General features: G+C 38.8%; 1 protein-coding gene across 3 annotated transcripts in view; it reads left to right on the top strand.

Annotated features, from left to right (window-relative positions):
* PIWIL2 (piwi like RNA-mediated gene silencing 2) overlaps positions 1-14,746 on the top strand; it is a 74,591-nt gene that overhangs the window by 21,666 nt on the left and 38,179 nt on the right. For 2 of the 3 annotated variants that reach the window (XM_053900961.1, XM_053900959.1), the window contains 10 exons: positions 356-544; positions 1,140-1,224; positions 2,100-2,189; positions 3,634-3,774; positions 8,565-8,678; positions 9,371-9,559; positions 11,648-11,749; positions 12,331-12,447; positions 13,035-13,123; positions 13,999-14,104. In XM_053900961.1, the coding sequence (XP_053756936.1) occupies positions 356-544; positions 1,140-1,224; positions 2,100-2,189; positions 3,634-3,774; positions 8,565-8,678; positions 9,371-9,559; positions 11,648-11,749; positions 12,331-12,447; positions 13,035-13,123; positions 13,999-14,104 (1,222 nt within the window). The remainder of the gene's footprint in view (positions 1-355; positions 545-1,139; positions 1,225-2,099; positions 2,190-3,633; positions 3,775-8,564; positions 8,679-9,370; positions 9,560-11,647; positions 11,750-12,330; positions 12,448-13,034; positions 13,124-13,998; positions 14,105-14,746) is intronic. The other variant, XM_053900960.1, reaches the window with a different exon arrangement.

The following is a 14,746-nucleotide window of genomic DNA, read 5'->3' as shown; positions in this document are numbered from 1 at the left end:
GAAAGAATGTTTTGTTGTTCCACTGTAGACTATCCTAATAATGATGATACAAAATAATTATTTTGTTTGATTTGTTTGAATAAATACCCTTTTTGAAGGCAAACTATGAATTTTACTAATTTGTAGTTGCTGTTTTTGACTTTTACCTTTTCACTATTTTTTATTGATTTTGATTTTTTTGGTAATGTTAAAAAGAAAAGAGATGAGAGTCCTATCTCTTTAAAGAGACAGCTGGAGCCTTCCGGTGCTATATAGCTGTGATCATATCCCTGAGGTACTTACTTGCATCCCCTATCCTTTTCACTGTGCTCTGCATGTACAAATATGATGACCAGTCTTTTGTCTCTTTCCAAAGGCATGCCATGTATCAGCAGAACAAAGAAAACTTCCAGGATGAGTGCACTAAGCTTCTGGTTGGCAATATTGTTATAACCCGATACAACAATCGTACCTATCGCATTGATGATGTGGATTGGAATAAGACACCAAAAGATAGCTTCACAATGTCTGATGGGAAGGAGATCACATTCTTGGAATACTACAGGTGGAAAGAAGAGACTGACTGGGCTTGTGCCTTTGGGAGGGTGTGGAATGTAATCTACCATTCTATTGCAGGATATTGAGTTCCATAGTAGCAAACAGCAGGACACTTTTAAAATAATTGGATTGGTAATACACCTAAGGTTGAATGAGTTTGTTTGTGGGATTTGATTTGAATATGCTACCCTTACAATTTCATTTCTTTTAGTGCATTTGGAAGTTACTTTATAAATTAATGCCAGGGCTTTGAATTATATTTCTTTTGCTGGTTTAGAAGTCTGGTTGGAGAGATGAAATTCGAGTCATTAATCATTTGACTATCATTTTGCCTTTCCAGTTGCCCAAGCCTTCAACCTGATACAGTTTTAAGCAAATTTTTCCCTGGACTATTAGACAATTTCTCCTCCATTTAATTGCAGTGTTAACTTGAGCCTGCCTTTTCCAGCTATAAATACGCTATGATGAGTTTCTAGTGGATTCTTGACAAGGGTATTATGCAAATTGTGTGCCTCAGTGCTAGTTAGGAGAGTCAGACTGTGTTGCTGTTAAGAGTAGTGATGCTGCTTCTGAAATGTTTTCCTGCCTGTGCCCTGCTCTAGCAAAAACTATGGGATCACAATTAAGGAAGAGGACCAGCCACTGCTGATCCACAGGCCCAGTGAGAGACAGAATAACCAAGGGATGGTGAGTGGGGAGTGTCAGATTTGTACTTCCAGCTTAAGTTCTTCATCTTCATCCATGGTGCTGGGGACCCTGGAGCAGAGTTACAATGTGGTTGGGGAATGCTGTGCACGGCTAGGACTTGCTTTTGAAGTCCCTGTAGTGAGGAGCTAAGTATCCATATGAGCAAGTTAGGTTAAGGAAGAAAGAATTTGCTGCTAAAGATTAGAGCACTGCATCCATTAGGGAAGTTGTAGACATTTAACAAACAGGGCTAGGGACCAGGGGAAAGTGCCTTGATACTGATTCCTCGGTCTGAGGTGAGAAAGCTGAAGATCAATGGGTTAGATGAGATGGAGGTATCACCTTAGCTTGTATGGAGGCCCAAGAGGGACAGATTGTTTTCTTCTAGTTTTTCCTTTCTTTTTTACCATATCAGTATTTTCCCCTTTACCAGGGTGCCTGGGTGGCTCAGTTGGTTAGGGTTCTGACTTTGGCTCAAGTCATGATCTCATGGTTCATGGGTTCAAGCTTGGGTTCAAGCATGGGGCTCTGTGCTGACAGCTTGGAGCCTAGAACCTGCTTCGGATTCTATGTCTCCCTCTCTCTCTGCCCCTCCCTTGGTTGTACTCTGTCTCTCTCTGTATCAAAAATAAACAAACATTAAAAAATATTTTTTTTTCCCTTTACCTAATACAACAGGCTCAAAGTATTGTGACTGAAGGGAAAAGGGTAAAATACTTGCAGTGTTTCATTGCCCTCTTCTTTGGGGTTTTATGTTCCCTAGTGTGCCAGTTATGTCCCTGCAGGCCCAGCCATGAGCATGGCATGTCTGTCAGGTCACAGGAACAAGACAATCTTCTACTTCCTTATTTTTGCTTTCCATTCTCTCTTCAAAGCTGCTGAAAGGCGAAATCCTGCTGCTGCCTGAGCTTTCATTCATGACTGGAATCCCTGAGAAGATGAAGAAGGACTTCAGAGCCATGAAGGTGAGAACTGCCCATGTTGAATGGAAGTCCTTTTTGATAGCAGCTTGAGCTAGACCTGGGCAGGTTTGTGGCATCACCTGGTAGGTCTGTTCTTCCAGCCTCCAGTTCTCCTTTCTATAAAACATGATCCAATGTCCCTTCCCACACGCTATGAAAAAGCTGATCAGATTTCCCTTTTGAAGAGTGTTAGAACAATGGAATGATTGGATTATAAGGTAAAAGGAAACAAGTATCTCTGTTTTAACCCTAACCAATCAAATAGATGACTGTAAGCTAGTCATATGATCATAAGGTTTTTTGAGAGCACTGAGTTTTTCTAGCATTGCTACAAGCCTTCAGTCTATTTGAAGGAGTGGAGGAGATAATGTAGCAAAAGGCAATCCACAAGTCAGAGGCTGACGTGAAAGGATAAAAGTTTATCTTTGGGTCTTGGAGTGTCCAGGAGGTGTCAGGCTCAGCCCCCGTAGGAAATAGCTGAGAAGCAGAGACGTGCGCAGCAGCATGAAGCCAGAGTCAGAGTGCTTTGCCTCCACTCTGTCTGCAGCGCTTGGGACTTTCCACACTTGAACTACTGTGCTGCCTCACTTTTTCAGCCCTTGTCTGTGTTACCCTTGGATCCATTCCTGTCTCCAATGCCACAGACTATTTTCAGTAACATCGTCAAGAGCCTGAAGTGAAGCTTAACATTCTTGTAAGAGATTTCTTTCATGTTTACTTTTGTTCCTTCTCTGTTTCTTACATAGGTCAAGGCTCCTTCCTTACAAGGCTCAGTCACCTAATGATTTTATGATCACAGAGCTATCTGTGTAGCCACGTTGACTGGTGCTAATGACTGCCTCGCAGGGAACAACTGTACTGTTCTTTGGTCTCAGAAAAATAAAGAACTCACTTATGTGATAGTCTTCATATACACCTTCTAGATAGATATTTATTCAACAATAACATTTAGAAAGCACCTATTGTTGAAACATTGGACAAAAAGTGTCTTATGGTGACGTTAAATATAGTGCTCTGTAGTATGACATGAAGATTAAGACTGGATGTGATTTTCCATTCTGTTATGTTTGACTCTGTGCTGGGTACAGAACGCTTTCCCCCATATTTTTCCGAAATATTAAATAGGTATAATCAAGCCCCCTTTGCTCCTGTTTCATAGACTTTCTTAGGAATTTTAAATTCAGAACCTGGCTTTGAGAAAGAGATAAGGTCATATGGGAGAATGAAACAATAACATTTCAAATTCTTTTATGGTTAAAGTTTTAACTGTAGACCTCATTCACATTTCTGACAGATGTTTATTAAAATCCTTGGAGGTATTTGAAAATTCTACAGATTTCAGTGGGAAAGAGGTTTTCTTTTGGAAATGTTTTAGACACATTGGGGTTTAACTTCATGTTGGAGAAAGTAATACTTATAACATTATCTCTGTCTTAATTCTATTTAGGATTTAACCCAGCAGATCAACCTGAGCCCCAAACAGCACCATAATGCTTTGGAATGCTTGCTGCAGAGAATTTCGAAGAATGAGACAGCTAGCAATGAATTGGCACGCTGGGGACTCTGTCTCCAGAAGGATGTACATAAGGTGAACTGGAAGATGTAGTGGAGTAGGAACTAGCATTGACTAGCAATTTTAAGAGCTTAATGAATGAAACTGGCTGATAGCTCCCTACCTTATCTTTATTTTGGAGTTTTGCTTTATTATTACACTTTTTTTGGGTCCTAGTCCTAATATTTGAATTTCCTTATCTTAATTTGCTACTGGCTCTTACAGATTTTTCTTCTATATTTCCCAGGGCTCCGAGGTGTTAATTTTTAGTCAGGCAGATGGCACAAGGAATATTGACTTACAATTTACCTCATTTTCAGGTTTCCAACCCAAATAATTCTTAACGTTCTGTATGTCCTTTTCTTTTTTTTTTCTTCTCCAAGAAGTAACTTGTGATTCTTTGAATATACTATTGTCATGCTTTCTGTAGGCATAGAGAGTCTTAGTCTTACACAATCGAATTTTCTTTCAGCCCTTTCTACCTGCGGTTTGCTGGAATCTGCTATGTTGTATTTTATGCAGTGTGATCCGTAGGACAGAGGCAGCATGAGATGGTAGAGTCCTTGGCCTTCAGTATCTGCTTATTTGTCTTTGAATCTGGGGGCACCTGGGTGGCTCAGTCGGTTGGGCATCCAGCTTTGTCTCGGGTCATGATCTCAGGGTTTGTGGGTTCAAGTCCCACGTCAGGCTCTGTGCTGACAGCTCAGAGCCTGGAGCCTGCTTTGGCTTCTGTGTCTCCCTCTCTCTCTGCAGCTCCCCCCTCTGTCTCTCTCTCTCTGTCAAAAATAAACATTAAAAAAAAATTTTATTTGGCTTTGAATCTCAGCTCTACCACTTGCCATCTTAATTACTTTGAACAAGTTGCATAGCATATTGTAGTTTCTTTATCTATAAAATGATGATAATGATTGAATTATAAAAATTTAAATGGTACCATCTTTCGTATAATATGTGACACATAGCAGGTGCTCAGTAAACATTAGCTGTTATTATTTTTCACCTGCTTTTGAGATTATACCAAAATAATTAATTCTGTCTTTTCTGTAATTCTTTTGCATTTTGAATTGGCTCCTTGTTAAAAATTTCTTTTTCTCGGGGTGCCTGGGTGGCTTAATCAGTTAAGCGTCCAACTTCAGCTCAGGTCATGATCTCACAGTTCGAGCCCCACATCGGGCTCTGTGCTAACAGCTTGGAGCCTGGATGGAGCCTGCTTCAGATTCTGTGTCTCCCTTTCTCTCTGCCCCTCCTCTGCTCACACTCTTCTCTCTCTCAAAAATAAAGAAATGTTAAAAAAAAAATTTTTAAATTTCTTTTTCTCTGTTTTAATAAAAGTAATGGATAGTGAATAAGGAAAATTTGAAATTTTAGAAAACATAAAGAAATAAAAACATCAGTAATTTCATCATCCAAAGATGATATCTCGGTGACTTATTTTAGATATTTATAAAAGATAACTTCAGGGGCACCTGGGTAGCTCAGTTGGTTAAGTGTCCAGCTCTTTATTTCGGCTCAGGTCATGATCTCGAAGTTGTGGGATCAAGCCTTGTGTCGGGCTCTGTACTGAGCTGAGCGCGGATCCTACTTAAGATTCTCTTTCTCTCCCTCTCTCTCTCTCTCTTTGCCCCTCCTCTGTTCACACATGTTCTCTCTCAAAAAATAAATAAATAACGTAACATAACAAAATAACATAAAATATACTTTGGTGTATTTCCTTTCCCTACACATTTTTCTGTAAGAATAAATCTTTTTCTTACAAAGTTGTGATTATATTGTGTATGGTTTTACATCTTCTTTTTCATTTAATATCATATCCTGAACATGTTTTCGTGTTATTAAGTGTCAATTTGAAGACATAGAAAACATAAACCAAAGAAGAAAAAAGTTCATCTTGCTGTATCGGGATAACTACTCTTAACATTTTGGTACATGACCTTCATTGGATTTGTGTGTGTGTCTGTGCATGCTTACATGCTTACGCACCCTCACACATAGCATGTATTCATATAGTTTCCTTTTTTCCCCTCAGTTTTTCCATGTCATTTAATATTTTTCTGAACATTTTAATGGCTGCCAGATAGTTTATTAACAATTTCCTTTTCTTTTACATTCAAATTGAATTTAGTATTTTTCTGTTAGAAATAGTTATTCAATGAAGAGCCTTGTAATTGAATCTTTTTACATGTTTATTTTCATAGTCAAATTTATGGAAGTGGAATTATTAGGTCAGGGGACACTTATGTTTTTAGTGCTTTTGTTGTATATTGCCAGTTGCCTTCTAGGCTCAAGTTTCAAGGTTTAAGGTTCAAGTTTTTACTTTCATATCATGAGTTTGATTCCTTACACTCTTGCTAATATGGGCATTGTTATTTATGTTAGATTTTGATAATGGTAATTAAATCATTGAAATTTCTTTTGATTATAGATGAAATAAGTAGATATATTTTTTTTTAATTTTTTATGTTTTTTATTTTTGGGAGAGAGAGAGAGAGTGTAAGCAGGGGAGGGGCAGAGAGAGAGGGAGACACAGAATCTGAGGCTGGCTCCGCTCTATCAGCACAGAGCCTGATGTGGGGCTTGAACTCACGAACTGTGAGACCATGACCTGAGCCGGAGTCAGATGCTTAACTGACTGAGCCACCCAGGCGCCCCTGTTATTACGTTTTTGTATTAAAATTTTTTAAATGTTTATTTATTTTTGGGAGAGAGAGAGTGCAAGCAGGGGAGAGACAGAGAGAGATGGAGAGACAGAATCTGAAGCAGGCTCCAGGCTCTGAGCCCAATGTAGGGCTCAAACCCACGGATTGTGAGATCCTGTGCCAAAGTCAGATGCTCAACCGTTTGAGCTACTCAGGTGCCCCGCCTCTGTTATTTTTTAATAAGCAAATGGTAGAGATCATAGAAAGTAAAAATCCTCTGTAATTATACATCCCCAGAGATAATCACCACTAAGTGTAGATGCATTCGATTTTTTTTTTTTTAGTTTATTTTGAGAGAGAGCGCAAGCAGTGGGGGTGCAGCAGAGAGAGGGAGAGAGAGAATCCTAAGTAGGCTCTGCACTGCCAGTACAGAGCCCAATGCAGGGCTTGAACTTATGAACCTTGAGATCATGACCTGAGCCAAAGTCAGATGCTTAACTGATTGAGCCATGTGGGCGCCCCAGACTCAATTTTTATGATGCATACATTACTATTTATTTTTTTGTAAAAACAGGATCATATTACATGTTGTTACAAAGGGGCTGCAGACTGGTGCCGCCAGTCTGGAAAACAGTATGGAGGTTCCTCAAAAAATTAAAAATAGAACTACCCTACTACTCAGCAATTGCACTACTAGGTATTTATCCAAGGGATACAGGTATGCTGTTTCGAAGGGACACATGCACCCCAATGTTTATAGCAGCACTATCAGCAACAGCCAAAGTATGGAAAGAGCCCAAATGTCCATCGATGGATGAATGGATAAAGAAGATGTGGTATGTATATATGTCCATCGATGGATGAATGGATAAAGAAGATGTGGTATGTATATATATATATATATATATATATACACACACACACACACACACACACACATTGTATACACAATGGTGTACATATATATATGTATATACGTATATATATATACACACACACACACAATGGAGTATTACTTGGCAATCAAAAAGAATGAAATCTTGCCATTTGCAGCTACGTGGATGGAACTAGAGGGTATTATGCTAAGCAAGGTTAGTCATAGACAAATACATGATTTCACTCATGTGAGGACTTTAAGACACAGAACAGATGAACATAAGGGAAGGGAAGCAAAAATAATATAAAAACGGAGGGGGACAAAACATAAGAGACTCTTAAATATAGAGAACAGAGGGTTGCTGGAGGGGTTTTGGGAGGAGGGATGGGCTAAATGGGTAAGGGAGTTAAGGAATCTACTCCTGTAATCATTGTTGCACCATGTGCTAACTAACTTGGATGTAGATTATAAAAAATAAATTATAGAAAAGTGATTGCAATGTTTGCAAAATAGTTCATTATGCTGTTATATCAACTAAATTATTTTCCTGTGTTTGGATATTTAGATCTGATTGACTTATTCCTAACTTTAATTTGTTCTTTCATTATATTTATGTCTTTTCCTGCCTGCTTTTCTTTTTAGAGTATAGTAGTAGGTATAGTTTATGTTCAGCCTTATTGAGAAATTTTACTTTTCGGCACCTGGATGGCTCAGTTGGTTAAGTGTCTAGTTTTGGCTCAAGTCATGATCTCATAGTTTGTGAGTTCAAGCCCCACATCAGGCTCTGCGCTGACAGTGTGGAGCCTGCGTGGGATTCTGTTTCCCTCTCTTTCTGCCCTGCACATATGTGCGCGTGCTCGCTCTCTCTCTCTCTCTCTCTCTCTCTCAAAATAAACTTTAAAAGAACTCTTTTTAAAAAAAGAAATTTTACTTTTAATTTTCTACTTGCAATTTGTCCCTTAAAATATTTTTAAAGATTATATTCCTATTTATCTTGAAATTATAGTTGTTTTATATGCATTGTCTACTTCTAAAGAGATAATGCTTTCTAATCCTTGTTTTGGGAGACCATGTTGGAAACTTCAATAATTAAAAAGCCTTGCCTATAAAAATTTTACCTGTATTTGTCCAGGGTTTTATTGACCTGGACTCATTGCTAGCAGTTTCATTTTTGTGCCATTCTCAGGCATTATACCAGGAACAGGTCTATACAGTGGAGTTGACAAGGCCCAAGAGAGAACAGCGTCAGTGTTTTTTCCTAAATTAGTGTTTGCAAATGACTCATGTCATGTGTACTTTGTTTTCTGTTATAGATTGAAGGACGTGTTCTGCCAATGGAAAGAATTAACTTAAGAAATACTTCATTTATCACATCTCAGGAACTAAACTGGATTAAGGAAGTAACCAGAGACCTTTCCATCTTGACTGTAAGTGACTTTTAAGGTGGTGAAGAGAGGACCAGTATTACTAAAAATATGGAAATTAGAAAGCAGGAATGATTCAGTGTCTTCTTTTTGAGGGAGAGTACCAACTGAATTCCCATCCTGAATTATCTGCTAAACAGGGGTCCTTCAAATAGAGCAAATTGATGAGTTGTTAGAGGGAAGCACTTTGGTTGGCCATAGACTTAGGAAAAGGAAATAGATTGCTATGGTAATTCATATAGTGCAGGCCTAGTACCCAGTCTTCCATTTATTTTCCTTTATCTTCCTGGATTTTCCCTGGGAGTTCCTTGAAGATGTTTTTTATCCATGAAAGAAGTAATTAAAACAGTCTCCCACCAAGAGAACTGAAGAACAAAATTGTGTATCAGTATTTTTAAATGTTTTTGCCTAATGTGGTCTCTTTGGCCATGCATAAAGTACATCTGTTTCTAAAACTTTTTATTGAAATATATTTAAAGGAAAAGTGTACTTACAAGTGTACAGTGTTCCACTGTGGGAGTATGCCACAGTTTACTTATCACCCACAACTATGTTAGTTATAGGAATTAGATCAAAAAGGACTCAAGCAAAAGAGAATTAAAAGCAGTTTCTTCTCTAGACTAATATCTCCTGGGTGTGAGTTTGGAGTGTTTAAGTTGTGGGAAGTGCTAAAAATAGCTTGTGGTTATTCCTAGGTCCCCATGCATTTCTGGGCACTGTTTTACCCAAAGAGAGCAATGGATCAGGCCCGAGAACTGGTTAATATGTTGGAAAAGATAGCTGGCCCCATTGGTATGCGCCTCAGCCCACCAGCCTGGGTTGAACTAAAGGATGATCGAATTGAGACCTATGTCAGAACCATTCAATCCATGCTAGGAGTTGAGGTAATAAACTAATTTGAGTATATGAGTAGAATGCTTGTTTTAAAATTGTTGCATACTTGATTTTAAATTATCTTGCTTATCAGTCTGCTGTTTATGATGTCCAGAAATCTGTGTCTTACTCATGTACACATGAAATACTATACCAAGTAGTCTTCATGCCCTTTGGTTAATTGATTCTCTCATTCTATGTTGGCAGTAGTCTCTCTCACTCTGGTGTTGTTTTTTCACGTAATTGACGGAGAGAATAGCTGACTTAACTCTAGTTCGTTATCTGTATAGAACATGTTGTGCTCAGAAAGCAACTTTTTGGGCCCAGTGCCATTTTGCACAATTCAGTACTGCACTGTCATGGTCTGGTCTGGCTTAAGATTTGAATTGCTCTGGTGATGAACCTGGCACCTGGGCCATCAGCTCGGTCCTGATAGCTGATTGTGAGCGCTGCAGCTGAGCAGGTCATAGCACTCATAACTCAGTAGTTCAAGCCTGCGGTTCTTACCTGTTTGCACACAAAACGGAGGAAGAAGCTTAAGGAACAAAAGCAGAGCAAATGTTTTGGGAAGTAATTAGTCTTTGACTTGAAGAGTCCATTGTTGTGAGATCAGTACTGGAATTAGATTTTTCTGGGATCTCTCTGATCCCCAACTCTGGGTTATCACCCAGAGCAGCACCCTCATATTCTGTCTTTGTAATTTCCTTCTGGTTCCCCATGCTAGTTGTACTCTGCCATGGCTACCCCCTGAGCCTGATCATTGATAATTCTGCTCTGCTTTCAGAAGAATTGCCCAGTGTAGTGCATCAACTCCCCCATCTCATACTTGTTCATGTTCTCTTTAGAAGAGTGTACTGCCAACAGTTTTCATGCAGCATGGATAGAAGTTTCATTCATGTTTACCAAACTTAACTCATCTTGGTCTTACTGTCTCTTTGTCATCTTTAGGGCATGCTGTTTTATTATTTTTTATTATTATTTTTATTATTTACTCATTAATTTATTATTATTATTTATTTATTATCCCACACATGTCTGCAGGAGCCAGATGAGAAACACAAGTGTAGTGGGCTAGGAGGGGACTATAGTGAACTTAAGAGAGTAATCAACCCCATGACTGCAGATAAAAGCCCAGCATTATCAAATTAATTTTTTATTTATCTGTTTTTCAGTAGAAGCAAAAAATCTGGATTTGTATGTGTGTGCCCCTCCATATGTTTAAATGTTAATTAAAAAAAAACAACATGTAACTCATTGCAGGGACTAAAAAGCTACATGTGTTTGATAGATCCAACCCATAGGCTCCCAGTGTGCAGCCTGTGTTCTACGTGACTTCAGAAGTTCTTTGATGTGATTGCTGGAACGTGTGTTCTCTGAGAAGTCTTAATCTAACACTAATCTTGATTTGGAATAATATATTATTGATTTACCATTAATAGCTGTTTCTGGCATAAAGGATTGGCACTTTCATTTCCCTTCCGTGCTACTTTTCTTTATTTATGCTGAAAGATCCTCTGTTTCCAGTGTTGGATCTCTTAAATGGTGAGGGATCACAGATGTTTATATGAGATATGCTGCTGGCAATATCATTCTCTCTCCTAACCAGGAAGTTAGGAAAAGCCACTTACAGATTTGGCAATAGCTTCATTTCTTTGTGCTTGGCTCTGAATCTTTTCTTGTGGTATTGCATTCCATGTTTGCTCAGTTTTGTGGTATGAATGTAATAAGGTGCTTGGTTTACTGAAGAGAGTGGTAAAAGCATTCTAGGGAATTGAAAGCAGCAACTAAAAAGTAATCTTTGCAAATTTTCAAGCCTGCCTTGTTCAGGCATCTTAATTTTCCTAGGGAAGAACTCAGGTAGTCAGGGCCACCTCTAGATAATTTATGGTATTCTATCCCGTATTTCTGCAAAGAAGCCCTGAATCCAGCAAAGGTTCAAGGACCTGTTCGGGGTTGGAGTGTCTACCCTCTTTGTTTCAGTCCCTTTTGCCTTAAAGGTCCTATGACTTCACAGGCTCTTAGACTGCCCACAGCTGGAGTCCCATCAAGGTCCCCTGCGACTTCCAAAGCCTGACTTATATGTACTTTATCTCTTCAAGAGGAAGATACAGATGGTTGTTTGCATCATCATGGGAACACGTGACGACCTCTATGGGGCTATTAAAAAGCTGTGCTGTGTGCAGGCTCCTGTGCCCTCACAGGTGAGTGGAGAGCTAGGCAGGAGGCATACATGGAAACTCTATAACCTCCCTTGAGGTTTTGAAAAGAGGGGTACAGATGTTCAAAAACTGAAGTTACTATTAGAAGCCATCATGTGTAACCTTTCTGGTGGAAAGTTCCCCTTACTAGAGTAACCTGGTGAAAAGCAGAGGCTCTTTGTAAATAAATACTGCCTTCATATCCACAAATGAGTACTCTTGCTGGTTCAGAGAGTGAGCTGCTGGGTGGTTTCACATGACTGGGTTCTGAGAGTATAGGCTTCACTCTGAAAGGGGAAAGCTGTTAATCCTAAGTAGGTTTGTTTGTTTGTTTGTTTGTTTGTTTAATTTATTCTGTGTGAGATCCTTTTGAAAGTTTTTGGGTTTTGGTTGTCTTTTTGTTTTGATGTGTGTTGTGTGTGCGCGTGCATGCCTACATAGAAATCCTAGAATTAGAGCTAGTCATGCATAGTGTATTGCCTGCTAACTGGGGTTTCTTAAACAAATGTGGTGTTTACTTCAGGCTTGTTTATATCGTCTGACAGGCTTATAGTGTCCCCTTTCTCCACACCCCTTTATTATAGGTCATCAATGTTCGAACCATTGGTCAGCCAACCAGGCTTCGGAGTGTGGCCCAGAAAATTTTACTTCAGATTAATTGTAAATTGGGTGGTGAGCTCTGGGGAGTGGATATTCCTCTGGTGAGTGATGCTGAGATGTTTTCTTCATTCAATTTAGCTCTCCAGAGACTTCTACCTAGCTATTTTCCTAGTTTTCCTCATAGAGTTATCCTTATTCTCCATGCTTAGTGGTCTAAATGGTTCATGGCCTGCTTTTGTGTAGCCCACGTCCTGAGAATGGTTTCTATAACCTTAGTTGAAACCAATAAAAATAAGACTGATATTTTCTGACACATGAAAATTATATGACATTCCATTTTCATTGTCCTTAAATGCAGTTTTATTGGAATATAGCTATACTTCTTTACAGACTAACTGTGGCTGCTCTTCTGTTGTAATGACAGACAAAATTGAGCAGTTCCTACAGAGACTGTGGCTCACAAAGCCCAGTGTTATTTACTGTACGATCCTTTACAGGAAAAGCATGCTGACCTTGTTCTACATCTCTGACTTATTCATAGTGTTTAAAAAAAATGTCAAGTTGATTACAGTCTCTTTCTTCCTCCAGAATTCATTTTCATATGTTGCTTTTGGGGTTCAGATAATAATTGAAGATGGGGTGATGGATTGCTTGGTTTTTCTGGTTTGTTTTTTGTTTTCTAACCCAGAAACAATTAATGGTGATTGGGATGGATGTTTACCATGACCCCAACCGAGGCATGCGCTCCGTGGTTGGCTTTGTTGCAAGCATCAATCTGTAAGTCTACTCAGTTCCATTTTGTTTGGTTACCTCATTTTGATGCCTAATCTTATTGTAAATCTAGCAAATACTTTTTGAATATTTTGTATTATAGTAAAAGTATACTTTAGAAAAGAATACTTAACTCTATTTTCTCCTTTATCTTTCTATTAGTTTATGCAGCCTGTTTAGCAAGCTTGTCAGGTCTGTAAGTTTGTTGCCTCAAATGTGGTCTGGTCTTCTTCAGAATGGGGGCTCTGTCTTGGTGTTTTTTCCCCCCAGGAATGAGGGATTTTTTTGTTTGTTCTGATTAAAAACAAGACCTGTTCATGCAGATACCTGCAGAAATTTAGAAAGTGAAGGTTCCTCGTGGACCATCTTTTATTGACCACCACCAAAGGTTTGAAGTATATATACTTTTCAAATTCTCACTTATGTGCATAGTAACACGTATAGGTGGTGCACGTATGTTTACAAAATGGCATATTGCTATGTATGCTATTTCTTGTTTTATGTACTTAAATTGTATATTGCAGATATTTTCACATATCAATACAAAGAATCTCAACCAATTCCTTTTAACTGCTGCATGGAATTTATTGTATGCCAGAACACTATTTAACTAGTCCTCTGTTGGTGGATATCTGAAATTTTTTCAGTTGGAAGCAGTTTTGTATCAAATACCACAATTATGCCTATATTTTTACATTCTGTGTATGACTTACATATATATCTTTTCTCATATTAACGTATGTTTTTATCTGTAACATAAATGACTTTACTAGATACCGTATCGGTGCATAGAGGCGCCTCTGTGCTGACATTCAGACTGTGAGCCTTCCTCTGTGAGTGTGTGTTCATCTCTCTCTCTCTCTTTACTACCTCCTCCACAGCACACTCACAAAATGGTATTCACGAGTGGTGTTCCAGATGCCTCATCAGGAGATTGTGGATAGCCTGAAGCTATGCCTGGTGGGCTCCTTAAAAAAGTTTTATGAGGTAAGGGGAACAGAAATTCTAGAGTTGTTTTTAAGGACTACCTATCTGACCACTTTAAGAGGAAGTCTGATTTAGTGGGAGGGATCCCATATTGGAGGTGAATCTCCTAAACAGACTGAAAAGTTAGTCATTGCTGAACAGGCAGCTCAAAGGGACTGCTTTCAGGCTTCTACTTGTACAGAGCAGCATAAAGAGATAAATGCTTTGATTTTGCTGGGTAAGTAATGATTATTTCCCCAGATTGTAATAAGCCTGATGCCTATAGATATAATCTCATGCCCTTATCAGGGAAGTGAGGGTAAATTTCAGCAATTAAAGCTTTTGAATTTACTCAGCTTTTTATGACTATTATTAGGCACTTTTCATTTTGGTTCAAGACAAATGCCTCCCTATAATCACCCCTAGAACTCCCAGGAATGCTAACCATAGAGAATTGCTGTCATTAAACTGATACTGGGTCTGGCACAATGAGCAAGCAAAATACTGGGTTTTGCCTTGGCCAGTACATCAAAGGAAGCGTTGATAAGTGGCTTTCATTTCTTAGGGTCAGAGTTAGCCCTTTGCATGGAGATTAACAGCAAGAAATTTAATAATTTCATATGATTACAGTCAGTCACTAGAACTCCACCTTGTTTCCTTTTA

The sequence above is a fragment of the Panthera pardus genome, unplaced genomic scaffold (assembly GCF_024362965.1).
Source record: "Panthera pardus isolate Hobbes unplaced genomic scaffold, ASM2436296v1 HiC_scaffold_13, whole genome shotgun sequence".
In the NCBI taxonomy this organism is placed as follows: Eukaryota; Metazoa; Chordata; class Mammalia; order Carnivora; family Felidae; genus Panthera; species Panthera pardus.
The sequence above is the reverse complement of the archived record's forward strand: the minus strand, read 5'-3'. Positions and strand labels throughout refer to the sequence as shown.